The following is a 17306-nucleotide window of genomic DNA, read 5'->3' on the forward strand; positions in this document are numbered from 1 at the left end:
AGCACAAGCACACAATTGTGGAAGACAGGCACTTATGTAAAGTCTAATGCCTGATCTTTCCTAAAAAAAATAATAATAATAATGTACCGAGATTAATGTTGTCAATTTGTGACTATGAAGAAAAATAAATAACAATTTAAATACTTAAAGAAAAAATGCCTCCAACCATTACCACTTGGCACAGACTTGCTTGGTCCAATCTCTGTCTTGCTCTTTGCCACACTGAAGAATGATACGTTGAATCTATATGTATAAAGCAAAATCAGTCTGATACTTATACTCTCATCATTTTTTTTTACCACATGGAGGAGCTAAAACATAAAGTTGCTAAAACAGAAAAGCAGTTATTTTTACTCAGAATGCCAAAAAAAAATCTGTGTTTTTTCACTTAGGTAAATATCTAACTGGAAAACGTTTTGAGATTGACTGTTTCATTCAGCGTAATTCCCTTGAGGTCTATCCAAGTTGTTGTGTGTATCAGTAATTCATACATTTTTATTGCTGAGTGGTATTCCATGGTATAAATGTAACACAGTTTATTAACTCACTGAAGGACATTTGGGTTATTTCCAATGTTTGGCTGTTACAAATAGATCTACTTTAAACATCAGTGCACAAAATATTTATTTAATTTCTTAAATGTGTATTTTTGAGAGAGGGAGAGAGAGACAGAGCGCGAGCAGAGGGGGGACAGAGAGAGAGGGAGACACAGAATCTGAAGCAGGCTTCAGGCTCTGAGCTGTCAGCACAGAGCCCAACATGAGCTCAAAGATCATAACCTGAGCCGAAGTTGGATACTTAACGACTGAGCCACACAGGTGTTCCCGTGCACAAAATATTTACATGAATGTAAGTTTTCATTTCTTTGGAATAAGTACCCAAAAGTGCAGATGCTGTATCTATCCCATGGTAAGTACATGTTTAATTCTAAAAGAAACTACCAAACTATTGACTCGAGTGGCTGTACCATTTTATATTCCCAGCAACAGCAGTATCTATAATTGTATTTGCTAATCTGACAACCCTAATAGTAATATTAATGATACAAAAATTTCTGATTCCCTTTGGCCTTTCCCTGAACACTTATCTTATTCCCAGTGGCAGCATCACACTCTTTCATCTGCCTCTGAACCACAGCAGCTGCCTGGGGACCCACGATTCTGGAACTTTACTCTCTCAGTTCCTGTGAGGCCCCAGTGCCAGAGTTCTGTAATCTATACCTACTACCCAGAATTCTGCTTCCCCAAGCTCCACTCTGTATACCCAGCCATGAAGTGTGCTTCTCTACCTAACACATCAAAGGCATTTCAGCCTCAGTGTGTTTGCATGTTTCATTTCATCCTTTCATTCAGGTCTCTATCAAAATGTCACCATTTTAGAGAGGACTCTCCTGATCACACAATCTTAAGTATTATTCACACTACCCAGTCTGTCTGTGTTATTGTGTTGCCATCTAAAATATATTATAAATCTGTCTGTAATCTAGATATAAACACAGAAATTAGATAGACAGAAATCACACACACACATGCATTCATACATATTTATATGCACACATACATATTTACTAGGATGTAAACTCCATTAGAACAGGGATATTTTCCCCCTCTTCCCAACTTTTAGTAAACGCTAGACTAATAGTAAATAGTTAAATATATATTTCTAGAGGAATAAATGAATATGTGGAACATTAACATTTGGGTGCTTAGTTTAATTTTTATTTTATCAAAGTTATCTGTGTCCATTTTAAACAGTTGAGTGTCTGATGCTTATAGTGAAAAAAGCAAAATGTTCCCCAGCTCCTCTCCCAGGTCTCACTCACTAAAGCAACCACTTTCAACTCTTCTGTGCATATTATATTCTTTATGTTTGGCTCTCTCCACTAGAGTTTGGGATTTGTAAGGGTGGGAAATCTGCTTTGCTGTCTACTGTATCCCCAGTTCCCAAAATAGTACTTGATAAGTAGCAAGCACCCAACAATTAAATTGCCAGCATCACGTTTTTTTTTTTTTTTTTCAACGTTTATTTATTTTTGGGACAGAGAGAGACAGAGCATGAACGGGGGAGGGGCAGAGAGAGAGGGAGACACAGAATCGGAAACAGGCTCCAGGCTCTGAGCCATCAGCCCAGAGCCCGACGCGGGGCTCGAACTCACGGACCGCGAGATTGTGACCTGGCTGAAGTCGGACGCCCAACCGACTGCGCCACCCAGGCGCCCCTGCATCACGTTTTTAATTTCCATGAGCTCTTTTTTGTTCTCTCAGTGTTGCTTTATATACTATCCTGTTTTTACCTTGGATGCAACGTATTTATATGGGTTTCAGGTTTTTAGTCCTCTCTTTTTTGTCTCTGCTTTCTCTCCAAATCTTTTCTATGCTTTTTTGTTCCTGTTTCTTTACTTTTCTTCCAGTTTTCATGTGAGTGGTTTTCCTCAAATATATGCACCTACTTGGTGTGCTTTGGGTTCGAAGGCTCAGGCACTCAAAGGCTGACTGGCAGCTCTGTGTATATGGGCAGGGCTTGTCAATTGGTGGTTGGCCAGGTAGCCCATCTGTGGAAACCCCCATAGTCAACAAAGATTGTCTCCCTCCCTCCCTTGGGCCACACTCCCCAGGGAAGAATCCTCCTACTTGAAGTTTATAAGTGAATGCCCTGGGAGACAGGATGGGAAAGGGGTCCAGCAGACTTTAAATTCCACATGTAGACTTTGGCTTAGACTTGTTCTTTCAGTGAGATTTCTTTTACCCTTCAGGCACCAGGCAGAGTGGAAAAAGATGAAAACCAAACCTACCTCTAATCCACATACAAGCTTTTTGATAGCGCGTGTAACAAGAGCATTTGTTATTTGTGAGTTTGCGCACTAGATTGTGTGTTCCTAACTGTAAGCATTTAAGTGTTGAATAGTGTCTTAGGACATTTTCTCCAAGAATTAGATCCTGAGACAAAGACTTATGTGCAAGTGATTTAGTAAGAGAGTGCTCCCAGGAGCAACCAGTAAGAGTGTGGGGAAGCAGGACAGACAAAGGGAAGAAGTCAAGGATGAGTACATCATCAAGGGAAGCCCCGGCCTCAGTCCGATTCTGAGGGAAGCTCCACATGATAATATTAACTCTTAGGGTTTACCCGACCTCCAAGCAAAGGAACTGGGTCTTTGTATTTCCACAGCAGTCACTGGTTAAGCAATGTGGTGATATTGGAGGGGAAGCAAAAAACTCTCAGGCATTTCTAACTCAGCATTGGCAAAGTGGATTCCTTGCCCAAAGGGAATCCTCTGAAGATCTGGACCGTGAACCTTTACCAGCAAAGTGTGGGGAAGCTGGAGGATGGGTCCCAGCTCTGATAAAATGAATCCATCAAAGGAGAGCTGAGCAGGTAGCAACAGTATCCACTAAATTTTAGTGTCTTCTCCATACAGTCATAAATAAAGAAACGGAAATCCCCCATAATTATAAAACACTTTGCAGTTTACAGAATTGTATGTTTTTTTGTTTGTTTTGTTTTTCGTTTTTGAATCTCATTGCAACTGATCTTTAAAAACTTTTATAAGGAGGGGCGCCTGGGTGGCGCAGTCGGTTAACGTCCGACTTCAGCCAGGTCACGATCTCGCGGTCCGTGAGTTGGAGCCCCGCGTCGGGCTCTGGGCTGATGGCTCAGAGCCTGGAGCCTGTTTCTGATTCTGTGTCTCCCTCTCTCTCTGCCCCTCCCCCGTTCATGCTCTGTCTCTCTCTGTCCCAAAAAAAATAAATAAACGTTGAAAAAAAAAAATTAAAAAAAAAAAAAAAAACTTTTATAAGGAGAGAAGAACAATCACTATCCTGGTTTTTCAAAAGTCAAATTAATCAGAGATTAAGTGACTTTTCTAACATCTTCAGATCCCAACCTAGAGTTTATTATTCTGGCATGCTGCATCATATTTAGGAGTTATTTTTATAAATATTTTATATAGACATATGGAATGCATATAAATATGCTTTAATTAACCTGAGTATCATGACTTTTATAACTTAAAAAATACAGGAAATATAATAAGGCATGATCTATTTTTCATTTTTATAATTATTTCTATTTAGGTTATCTAATATTACATAGAAAAATTAAGTGGTTAGCTCCATATTTGATGTCTGCACAGTTTCTACCATCATTCAAGGCTTCTCTCTGTGTTTCATTCCTCAGATGATTTAATTAAAGCCAGTGTGGGGTGGGGGGGGGGGGGTGGGGAAACAAAATATGAAAAGGTTCCTGGAGCCCTGCAAGAGGTTAATTCATTTAGAATGTACTTGGAGTTCTTCCATAATTTTCCCATGTGGGCCTATTTACATGTAATACTTATGAGTCATGGCATTTCTGCTGAGGAATGAATATTCTTCCATAAATATTTCCAGTAACTCTTACAGTCTGTTATTGACACATCAGACATTTCCTTCTAGTTCAAGAATCACCAGGAAAGAGTCTACCTTTCCTTACTGTTTTTGCTAACTCTCCACCACTCACTAATGGAGAATTTCTCAGTGATTTGATAAATTCAGAGAGAATGAGGACAGGAATTTACCCCCAGTGGTGGATTAACTCAGAACTAAATAGCTCCTATTGTGTTAACTCTCCTCCTGTCACTTGAACCCTTTATCCCTTCTGGAGGATCTAAAACAGTGCTTTTCAAACCTGGTGACACATTAAAAACACCTGGGGAGCTTTAAAATGCACAGATGCCCTGGCTCTGCCCCAGATCAATTAAATCAGACTCTTTAGCCTCTGGTCTAAGTTTAAAGCTCCCATGTGATTTTATCACGCAGCCAAGGTTGAATACACTGATCTGGAACAGAAGAAATGTGACAGGTCTATTGGTGTCAAGAATAGATTTGCCTGTGTCTCGAATCTTGGAAGTAGCTTTCAATTCCTTTTAAGCTGAGAATTTCTTCATTTATTTTGGTCTTTTTTGAAAGACTGGTTGACCAACTTGAGGTCACAGCTGGGCAAGCCAAGTGCCTGATGCTACTGTATCTAGGCCATGGTAGCAGTTATTTGATACAGTTAGAGCATGTAAGGAAAAGGAACGGTTATACCTTATAGATTCTGAGAATTGAAACTTCTTTCCCCCTAATGTTTCTTCCTAATGCCTTAGAGATGCTGATTTATTAGACCAAGGATCTATGTTATTCTATTTTAACTTGCTCCCTGGGTAATTCTTATGCCGGTAATACGGAGAGCCCTTTTTGAAAACAAAACTCTGATTTTTGTTTTTTAGTTGTTATTGTTACTTTTGTAAGAATGAAGGAAGGAATAAAAAGATACTCTGACATTATTATATCGCTCCTTTGCATTCTTTGATTTAACATATAAAAAGATTCTACTTACTCATTTGATATAAAGTGTGTATACACACACACATACACATGTCGATTTATATGTGATGATTTCATAATTCACTCTAGTGTTTTAATTGGTACTATGTGACAAAAAGTCTGAGAAATTATATACACTTACTGAATTGAATGATGATTTGCTATTTACATAGAAATATTTTATAGAATAAAATATCCATATTTCAATTCTAATTAGTCTTACATATTTCATGAGATTGGACTTCTGTTTTTAGGGGGTTTTATATCTCTCCAGCATAGAGATTTTATTACAGTGTGGTAATTATTATGAAACGTTTTCTTTTTGTGGGGGAATAGGTCAGGTATTCACTAAAAACCTTCAGGGATATTTTAAAATTCAGTAAAATTGTTGATAATACAAATTTTATTTTTTTAACGGAGTTTAGCTTGTAGCTCTGATGGATGAAGTAATTAGGTTAAAAAGTTTGTATTTTTTTCATGATATATGAGTGTCATAATTGAAAAACAAAGAAAATGTTAATGTAAAATTATGAACTGTATGAAATCCTATTAATATCTTAAAATATACCATTGACATTTAAATCAAGTAACAGGGGCACTTGGGTGGCTCAGTCTGTTGAGCTTTGGCTCAGGTCATGATCTCAGGGTTCATGGGTTCAAACCTCGTATTGGGCTCTCTGCTATAAGTTCAGAGCCTGCTTTGTCCCTCTGTCTCCCTCGCTCTCTGTCCCTCCCCACTTGCACACATGTGCGTTCTCTCTCTCTCTCAGAAATAAATAAGCATTAAAAAGTCACGTAACAAATAAAAAGCATTTATACGCTTTGGATTTACAGATAAGTCAATAATTTTTATTATTAATGTGTTTTAAGTTGTAAATATTGAAGCCAACTTTATTCTTATCCTTCTAAAATGAAGTAGCTTTAGTTTTCTTTCCAGTAAATATCTTCAAATAAAATATTTAGGAGAATATGTTTTTAAAAAATCTTTGATTAATAGGAATTGGATATGGTTAAATAAATATATTTACATTTTCATATAAAATAAATTAATAACTCCTCTGTGTAGTTAAGATTTGGGTTTGCATTTCTGCCATACCATGTGTATACTGTTATGCCATGTTATAGTTCAAAATGATTTGATGATGTACGATGTCCTAAAGCCTGTATTTGACAAATGGCCCTTTTCAGTTTCTTGGCAGTACAGAAGTGGAGCAGCCTAAAGGAACAGAAGTTGTAAGAGATGCTGTGAGGAAACTAAAGGTAGGGCAAACCCTCCACATATGTGTCTAGTGTATTGATCCTGTCTTAAGTCACCAGTAGACTGATGGATATTCAAAGCGTGAATAGCTCTGTGGCAGGTATAGCTTTGTCTTTTTAAAAATGGGCTATTGTAAAAAAAAAAAAAAAAAAAAAAAAAAAAAAGAAAGAAAAAAGAAAAAAAAAATGGGCTATTGAATAAATATCACCAGATCAGGGAAACATATTTAACAATAAATGTGAATACACAATGTATTTTCTGAATGTGGCACATTCTTCCTATTTTTCCATAATTTCTCATACTCAACAACAACAAAGTGGCAGTATTCCCTATGTGTTGACCTTTGGTAGCTTGCCTTTATCTCTCTTGGACAATGTAGACTCATGCCCTGACTTGAAAACTAGCAATGGCATAACAACTGGGTCTCATAGGTAGGATATGACATCCACCAGTTGGAAGTGTAGAGTTGGGAGTTGATTACATGGGGAACTGGTGAGACCAAGAGAGCAGAGGAGATATTTAATAAGCAACTCCATACTCACAATCACATTTCCTGAGAAAATTTTCCATTAAGATGCCTCATATCTTAGCATGTTTTTCTAAGTATACCCCATCCCAAAAGAATTATCCCCATGTTCTCATGGAGATAATAAGATGGGAAAAACCCCTTCAACAGAATTCTCATCTTTATCTCATCAAGAAAATCTAGCATACCACTACTTTTTTTAACAAAATGTATTGTTATTCTTTGTAGTTACTCTCACAATTTTTTTGGGAAACAATCCTTCCCTAACTTTATTAGTTTAGAGATCATCCGGTTATTTGACAAGAGAGCTAGGCCTTTGATTGTGCCTGGCAAAGTCATAGACGTAAAGTGTCATTTTTCATTGAACATGTCCTCTGAGTTGGAATCTACTGAGTGTTCAAATTGAGGAAAAGTTAAAGCGGAATGGCATGTATTCTGGGGGAAGAAAGTAAAATGGATAATACTTTCATCTACCCATTGTATATGTAAATAATTTACTAATGCTTTCAAGTAAATATGCTAAAAGGTTCCAAGATGATATGTGTCCCATTTGGTAAAAAAGTGGACTAGGCAAGCATTTCTTTCCACCACTCATTAGGTAATAATTCAGCTTGGCCTGTTTAGCCAGTACTTTTAAGCACTAATACAGGATTAACAAGGTTGCACAATTTATGAACAACATTTAGGATAAGATTCTATTTAAATGTTCAAAATATTGCAAACTTGTCATGAATCCAGCTTCAATACAGTCAGAATTTTTTAATAGAAGAATAATAGAATTTATACTTAATGTGTCTTTGTATCTAGGACGTTCTTTATTCAGTCAGCGCAGGTCCCAAACCAAAAAGATTCAACTACATCATGACTAGATAAAACGTAGAGGCATTTGAAATGAAGTGCTTTTAAACAGTGGCTAGTTTTTCTACATTTTTGTGAGAATTTATTTGCAGTTCTGTGTCATTTCAAATTTGGAAATGTACTCTGTTAATAAAGGAATGTGATTTACAGTAAGTATGCAGTGTAGTTTAAAAATGCGTGTTCACATGATAATTTTTGCCTTTCAAGTGTCTTCCAAAATAAATATTTAATGAGCAATTTTTACAGTGCTGATTGCAAAAATTTTGTACATCAGGAAAGTGTGTTTAAGGGTAATGATTTTTAAATAAATTAAAATGGTTAAAACAATGCTCTTTATTTAATTTTATTATATATATATATATATATATATATATATATATATATATATTTCTTGGTGTCAGAGGTCAGAGGGTACAATTCAAAGCCTTCAAGAGTATTTACATTTATTTTAGAAATGTAGACCCTGGCTAACCCTGGCTCCTCTTTAATTCTGTTGTCATGTAGAAATGGCCAGAAGGTGGTGCTATGGTTCTACCAAAAACAACAGCAAAAAATTTGCTCATAAACTATATTTTGTGTACACATCCCCCATTTTAATTTCCTGCTTCTTTTTCTTAAATAGGTGTATTTCTGGCTGCCTTTTTATCTATTATAGTTCAGTATTTTGTTTTATTTGCCACATAAGTTAATATTTTATTTATATTCACCCAGTTTTCAAAACTGCAATATTTTATGTACGGGTTTCTGACAGGAACTTAAAATTTAGCATTAATATAAAATGGAATACTTAGAATATTTTCAATAATGTATTTTATCATGCTTTTATGTTTAATTATGCCTACTTATTTTTTGAGAAAAATTTAAAAATTTTGATTTTATTACATACTACTTTTCTATCATTTTGTAGAGAATTTGTATTTATACTTTAAACATTTTTCATAAATCAAATAATTTCTATAAGTGTTAAAGTTTTTACTTTCAGGTTTCATATTGGCCAAAATAACATATTTTCTATTTTTTAAACATGTTCAACTATTTCTATTTCTTAATCATGTTTTAGCCTAAGATTTAAGAAATTGCCAAATTTTCCAAAATGTCATCAAATGTAAAAAATGTAAAAAACCTTTCAACTTCTACATATTTAATAGTATTCTTATTGTAATGAATTTTATTTTTAATAATGTTTTATTTATTTTTATCAATACAACTAGTACAAATGTCAGAGGACTCCATATATTTTTTAAACAGTCTGCTTATGATGTTTACATGTGGATGACAATTGATATATAGATCCAAAACTTCTTGGTTTCCCTGGGAGATAAGCAGGGAAGCAGCATTCCTGAACCCCAGTTTTACAGGAGAGATACCTTACCTCAATACAGATAAATTAAAATTACATGAAGCTACCTCAAGGAAGGAGGACTTGGGAATTGCTGATGAGTTCTGTTAATCTTGGTCTTTTTCCATTCAACGTCACTCTTTCTATGTAGCTTAGCACTATTTTTGTCTTCATAACCAGTTATTTAATTAATAAAATGTTTAGGGCTTAGTTTAATTATATACATACATACATACCTGATTCCTCATAGAATCATTAGAACATGCTTAATTAAATTAATTTACAAGAATTACAACGAGAAATAGTATCTCCGAATATTTGATACACAGTAATAAATTCATTGGTTTCCTTTCCTAATAATGTGTATTCCCTTAGCAGGACACTTAGATTCATTTTTTTAAAGTCCTCTGAGAAATACATAGAAATAGTGTGATTATATTGAAAGCCAGTAGAGCTCACTGTAAGAAATGTTCTACTTACTAGTAACATATACTTAACCAACTACTTTATGAACTTCAAGAAATGCTTTATTTTCCTCCATCATTTTATGATGTTTTTATTTATGTTTTGTTTTCATTTGTTTGTTTTCAGGATGCTTAGGGTTTACCCCCTTTAAATATTTTTTATTGGAATATTATAGGCAAATTTGGTGGTAGATCACTATTAGATGACCAAGAAATGAATCCACTGAAGCAAAACTGGAAAGGAATTTGCAAAAAGGCTTTTCAAACATTAATATTCACATAGTAAATAGGGAGACAAAAGAATGTAATGTAAGCAAGAATGATGAGCATGTCTTCAACATGTAAAGTAGAAATATTTTGGAACACATTTAAGACGTCTGTCAGCAAAACAGACTTCGAGTGAGAGGGGGCATGTAAGCGTTAATACCGTAATCTTAGATTTCAGAAGGAAAAAAAAGGACGGGAATGAGACTATTTATATTCTGTTTAAGATATAAAACGATAGAGCAAATATAAACTTAGACATAATTGTTTACAACATCTGTGCAACCATTAAAGCTAATGACCATTATAAACCTTGATATACATGAAAACAGAACTGGGAGGTTTTTCTTTTTGTTTTGTTTTGTTTTTTAAATACAGAAAATGTGTTGTGCTTTCTTTTTCCTGGCAGAAAAGAAGTCACTCAGTAGATAAGTTTAATATTAGTAGTTGCTCTGTGCTAGACTTTGGGAAAAAGTAAAAGAGGTCACAGGAATGGTTGTGTCTAGATGTGGAAAAGGCCACAAAAGCCACTGCTCATTGTCTTGTTTCTGGAAAAGAGCTGCGCCTTGGAGGCCAGCTGAGCATCCTTCTGCAGCCCGAGATGGGAGTGGCTTTGTTCAGAGGCTTTCACAGAGATAGAATCGGCTGACTTATTTTGTAAGCCTTCATATGTGAAAACCCTCAAATTGTTTTAATTATACCAATGCAGGAAGGAGATTATGAAGGGAAAATAAACAAAATTAATCTACTTTCTTTGGGAGAGAGCTGGAATAATTTTTAGAGATCTGAAACAAAACATGTTTCTTAAAGACATACAAAAAATGGTTTGGCACAAATTCGTCAAATTCATGTGCACAATGTAAGACTTCTGGATACAAAAAAAGAACTGCCTACATTCATAGAACAGGACAGATAGCAAGCTAAAAAATTATACCTCACAAAATGAAATAAAACAAATGGTACTCCCCCACTCCCACCTCCCATATTATTAGGCAGACACTTTAAGACATTCATGTATGCATTAATTATAATACTCTGATGGCAGCGCAAAGCCATGAAAAGAGAAAAGGAGCTTTTAACCACTCTGTGCTCCAGGACTGAACTATACCATGTGTATTCACATCTGTCCTAAATTAGAAATGCACAATGCAAATAAATATGACATACAAAAGAGGACTGAAGCCCCACCCTGCCTTACATATAATCTATTTTGAGTCAAGTTAGGATGATCCATATGCTGAAAAAATGTTATAATAGTAGGGAAAAAAATTTTAAGCCCTAGAAGAGGAGTAAAAATCCTATTTTTTTTCAATGTTTCTTTCCAGTTTTGAAAAATAAAGGTAGGAGGAGAGTGGAAAGGAGAGTAGTGAGAGAGTAGCATTCCCAACAGCATTGCCAAAATCAAGACATTCAGTAAACTTTGAATTTCAGATAAACAACAGACAATTGTTTAGTGTAAGTGTGTGTCCAAGAAAATGCATGGGACATACTTACACTAATTACCATATATGAATTGCATGTGTGTGTGTGTGTATACACACACATATATGTGGAGGGTAGATGTGTATTCTAAAATAGAAGTTTTTTTTTTTAATTTTTTTTAACTTTTTTTTTAATTTATTTTTGAGACAGTGAGAGACAGAGCATGAACAGGGGAGGGTCAGAGAGAGGGAGACACAGAATCCAAAGCAGGCTCCAGGCTCTGAGCTGTCAGCACAGAGCCCGAAGCGGGGCTCGAACTCACAGAGTGTGAGATCATGACCTGAGCCGAAGTCAGCCACTTAACAGACTGAGCCACCCAGGCGCCCCTAGAAGTTTTTTTTTTTTTTTTTAATTTTTTTTTTTCAACGTTTATTTATTTTTGGGACAGAGAGAGACAGAGCATGAACGGGGGAGGGTCAGAGAGAGAGAGGGAGACACAGAATCGGAAACAGGCTCCAGGCTCTGAGCCATCAGCCCAGAGCCCGACGCGGGGCTCGAACTCACAGACCGCGAGATCGTGACCTGGCTGAAGTCGGACGCTTAACCGACTGCGCCACCCAGGCGCCCCAGAAGTTTTTTTTTTTTAATTAACCATTTAATATTTAAATTTAACTGGGCTCCTGTAATTTTTTCCATCATTAGATCTGGCAATGATGGGAGAGAGGTAGAAACTCCACCTATAAAGTGCATGAATATTGGGATTTTCTTTTTGATTTTATAACAAAACCTAGCTAGCATTTGCATATACTTACCAATTCAACAAGAAGTTACAATAAATACTACCATGCAAGCATTAGGAAACTATTTAGGTTTTCAAGATACTCATAATTCTAGTCCGAATCTAGTTCTTAGTCTTTTAGCTGGGATAATTACCTCAATTCATAGCTTCAATTTAAATATGGTAATCTGTCTCTTTTCATTCATTGATTTGATTGGGTAGGATGGATACTAAATGAGGTATCTAGAAATGACAAAGGTGGCATATCCAGCTCTGGTGAACTGTAAGTTCTCTAAAGGTATTTTTAAAAAAAAACAAGATCCACAGAAAAATAAATCGGTCTTTGCTTATCTTCCCACAGAGTTTTCATTGTCTTAACTAACTCATATGAATATAACTGTTTAAATATAATGAAAGAAGTACATTAAAAAAGTTCTTAAAAATTATTCAGTATCAATCTGATTTTAATGATAGTAATGGTAGATTATTATGATTACGAAATATTTTCGAGCTATATGGAGTTTATAAAATACTTTCTAATGGCTAATAATTTATTTAATGAAAGTCCAACACTGAATACAAACTTTGTGTTTATTCTCCATAGAAACAGAATTACAGTTTTCTGAATAATTTTTCAATTGTAGTTTGCAAGACATATCAAGAAGTCTGAAGGCCAGAAAATTCCTAAAGTTGAGCTGCAAATATCAATATATGGAGTAAAAATTCTAGAACCTAAAACAAAGGTAAGGCTTCTTTCTGAATGTCAGAACCCTCCAATCTTTCCTTAATGGCAGTTATGTACCTATTTCAGTAAATATTTAAAATTGCTTACCAACTGGAACTGGTTAGTCCTCAGTTAATGACACTTTAAAATTCTGTAGGATTTTTAAGGGGAAAAACAACTTTTGGGAGTGCTTCCAAAGTGGTCTGTTCTTCAGCCTGTGTTTGGGATGGAAGCGTATTTAACAGTGTTTGGTCTTGTTTTCAGTGTCTTTTCCTTTGTGTGCTGTGAAAGGGATGTGTGAAGTGTGGTTCACTGAGTATGAAAGGAAACAAAAGCTGTGTGTTGTTTATTAAAATGTTTTGGACTGCCTCTTATTGCCCGTGGACATAATCAGTGTGTGTTAGTTTCCTAAGGCTGCCATGATAAAATACCACAGATGTGGTGGCTCAAACAACAGAAACTTATTTTCTCACAGTTCTGGAGCCTGGAAATCCAAGACTAAGCTCACAGCGTTGGTTTCCTCTGAGGCCTCTCTCCTTGGCTTGCAGATCGCTGCTTTCCTCCTGCCTCTTCACGTGGTCACCTGTGCACACACACCCCTGGTATCTCTGTGTGTGTCCAGTTTCCTTTCCTATTAGGATACCATTCAGATTGGATAAAGGACCATCCTAATGGGCTCGCTTTAATGTAATCGCCACTTTCAAACCTTCTCTTCAAATACAGGCACATTGTGAGATATGGGGGGCTAAGGCTGTAGCATATGAATTTTGGGGGAATAGAATTCAGTCCATAATACAGCATAAACTTAAAGTTCTTATATTTAGAGCCCTTTCCCCTGTGAATACAATATAATCTATTCTGTCTTCACATTAATTAATATGGATTTGTTAGGGACTAAATTGTTTTTAGCCAAAATTTCTGTGTTGAAGCCCTAAGCCCCAATGTGACTGTACTTGGAGATAGAATTAAAGAAAAATTTTTTTAATGTTTATTCATTTTTTTGAGAGACAGAGAGGGTGAGAAAGACACATACACATAGACTCTGAAGCAGGCTCCAGGCTCTGAGCTGTCAGCACAGAGCCTGTTGTGGGGCTGGAACTCACAAGCAGAGAGATCATGACCTAGGCTGAAGTCAGAGACCCAACGGACTGAGCCACCCAGGTGCCCCTAGAGATAGAATTTTTTATAATGTGTATTTATTATTTTTGAGAGACAGGAGAGAGCATGAGCGGGGAGGAGCACAGAGAGACGGAGACATAGAGTCTGAAGGAGGCTACAGGTTCCAAGCTGTCAGCATAGCCCGATGCCAGGTTCGAACCTGCGGGTCTCAAACCCATGGACCGTGAGATTATGACCCGAGCCGAAGTTGGATGCTTAACTGACTGAGCCACCCAGGGCGCCCCTAGAGATAGAATTTTTTAAGGTAATTATGGTTACATGAGGTCTTAATGAGGCCTTAATCACACTAGGACTGGTGTCCTGGTAAGAGGAAAAAGAGACATCAGGGATATGCAAGCACCGAGGAAAAGCCATGTGAGGACACAGTGAAAAGGCAGCCATCTGCAACCCATACTGAGAGAGGCTTCAGCAGAAACCAGACCTGCCAACACCTTGATCTTGGACTTCCAGCCTCCAGAACTGTGAGAAAGTAAATCTCTGTTGATTAGGCCACACGGTCTGTGATGTTTTGTTAGGGCAGCCCTAGAAAGCTAATACAGTATGTTATTCACCATGCTTCAGAATTATTGTTTAATAATTTTGATAAGACCATGAAAATAAGTTGGGAAAAGTCAATTAACATTCAACTTCAATTCATCTTACAAATATATGTTGTCAATGCTTTCCTCTGACACCGTGGCATACTTACTGACAAAATTAATTCGATCTGAAGGCCTAAGGAAACCCTGGGCTATAAACAGATTATGAAACCATTTTTCATGGGTCTGTAACTTGCCATTGATCGCTTCATCTATGTGCGTTGTCTGATGATGTCTTGCTCTTCAAAGTGTGGTCTGCAGACCAACATGATCAGCTTCACCTGGGCGCTTGTTAGAAATACAGACTCCCAGGCACATTCCAGACCTACTGAATTAGAATCTATACAATTTAGGAAGTCATGCAGGAATTCTCACGCACCTGAAGTTTGAGGTTCTGGCGTGGTGCATAGTCTGCTTGTAGTAGCTCTCCTTTTCAAACTGTACTCCATGGAATACTTGCGTAAAAAATACCTGACATTTGCAAAAATAAGTTCTGAGGCCTTATCTTAGCATGCTGAATCAGAGTTTCCATGGAAGTTTTACGTTTTTAATATATGTGAGGAGAACTGGACTGTGGCATGGATGTACCCACAGTTATTGTCCAAACTACAGAACAATGGCATTCCTTCATAGTTCTCAAGCCATGAATTTAAGGCCTCCCACAGATATCCTGTTTAATTTCCTCCCATGAGCCGCACTCAATATTAAATAAGAAACAAAGAAATAGAGACTTTACTTTGGTGATGGCTCTTCCCCACTAACCGCTGCTGAGGTAGCTAAAAGAAAAGAAGTGGTGAGAGAATAGTCGAAGGTCTATTTAAGACCATAATGGAGGGGCGCCTGGGTGGCGCAGTCGGTTAAGCGTCCGACTTCAGCCAGGTCACGATCTCGCGGTCCGTGAGTTCGAGCCCCGCGTCGGGCTCTGGGCTGATGGCTCGGAGCCTGGAGCCTGTTTCCGATTCTGTGTCTCCCTCTCTCTCTGCCCCTCCCCCGTTCATGCTCTGTCTCTCTCTGTCCCAAAAATAAGTAAACGTTGAAAAAAAAAATTTAATAATAAAAAAAAAAAAAGACCATAATGGAATATATTTATAGTTTACTGGGAAACAGAGTAGTTGAAAGTGAGGCCTAATTTACTGAACAGGTGGGTTGGCTCAGATTACTTCATGAGGCAAATGGTGGTTACGAAAGAATAAGTTACCGAGTGACAATGAAACCAGATGTGTAGTCTTATTTGCAATTAAAAAGAAAAGCAGCCTTAGTCCTGCATTTCCATTTTTTTATTTATTTAGAGCGAGGGAGGGGCAGAGAGAGAGGGAGAAAGAGAATCCCAAGCAGGCTCCATGCTGTCAGTGCAGAGCCCGACACGAGGCTCAATCTCATGAACTGTGAGATCATGACCTGAGCCAAAATCAAGAGTTGGATGCTTAACTGACTGAGCCACCCAGATGCCCCAGTCCTGCATTTCCTTTTTTAAAATTAACTGGCTATACAGTGGCAAATGATCAGTCAGAACAGGTCATTTGTGTTTAAAATGTCTCGTAAGCCATGTAGATCTCATAACAGTTTTAAAGTATATGTGTATGTAATCAATAACTAATTCAATTTCTTACGTGAATGTTTAGGCCTTGTTAAGCACACCATGAGAGAAGAAGGGCTGATAATGCACTTTATGTATCATCAACATGTGCTCTTGTCCTTTTTTATTTGAGTCTGCCCATACTGTATCCTAGGCTATAAAAATTTCACCAATACTGGAATATATAAATTATAATCTACTAAACCATTCTCCTGTTACTGAACATTTAGAATGCTTCAGATTTTTCATCTGATATAAAATTTAAATATTTAGAAAAATACCAATATGATTAAATGCAGTGTACAGAGGAAACTTTATTGTTTAGAATTGACAGTTTAGGGACGCCTGTGTGGCTCGGTCGGTTAAGCGTTGGACTTCGGCTCAGGTCATGATCTCGTGGTTTGTGAGTTTGAGCCCCGCACCAGGCTCTGTGCTGTCAGCTCAAAGTCTGCAGCCTGCTTCAGATTCTGTGTCTCCTTCTCTCTCTGCCCCTCCCCAGCTTGCACTCTGTCTGTCTCTCTGTCTCTCAAAAAAATAAACATTAAAAAAAATTAGAATTGACAGTTTAATAATGGCAGATCCTCAGAAGGACACAAAATATAAAGACAAAAGTCCTACAAGATGACCTAACTAACATGTGGGGGTTGGGGTGTAAAAAGAGAGACAGATGGATTATGGAAATGCAAATATAGTTCAGTGTTATTAGTTGGTGATTCTAAAGTCCCCCATAGTAAGTCTTCCAGGACCGTGAGTTGCCCATTGACAGCCTGTCAACCTTATCACTCTGTTCTCTAAACTTTTGACTGTCAGATGCACAAGCCTCCCCTAACCTAAATCCCATTTACAAAACATCAGTGACGTGGGCTTCAACCAATGCGATTAGCCAATTGACTTTTGAGCATCATATTTTGCCTTACCCAATCAATAGCACCAAAGCTTTTCTTCCCTATCCCAAAGTCTCAGTTTCTATAATTAATAGCTAATTTTCAAAAGACCCAATT

At 37.0% G+C, this 17306-nt stretch overlaps 1 protein-coding gene across 33 annotated transcripts in view; it reads left to right on the forward strand.

Moving 5' to 3' along the window:
- The window catches only part of GULP1 (GULP PTB domain containing engulfment adaptor 1), a 274031-nt gene that overhangs the window by 211465 nt on the left and 45260 nt on the right, over positions 1–17306 (forward strand). For all 33 annotated transcript variants that reach the window (XM_045480463.1, XM_045480465.1, XM_045480487.1 and 30 more), the window contains 2 exons: positions 6528–6599; positions 12893–12991. In XM_045480463.1, the coding sequence (XP_045336419.1) occupies positions 6528–6599; positions 12893–12991 (171 nt within the window). The remainder of the gene's footprint in view (positions 1–6527; positions 6600–12892; positions 12992–17306) is intronic.

The sequence above is a fragment of the Leopardus geoffroyi genome, chromosome C1 (genome assembly GCF_018350155.1).
Source record: "Leopardus geoffroyi isolate Oge1 chromosome C1, O.geoffroyi_Oge1_pat1.0, whole genome shotgun sequence".
Lineage (NCBI taxonomy): Eukaryota > Metazoa > Chordata > Mammalia > Carnivora > Felidae > Leopardus > Leopardus geoffroyi.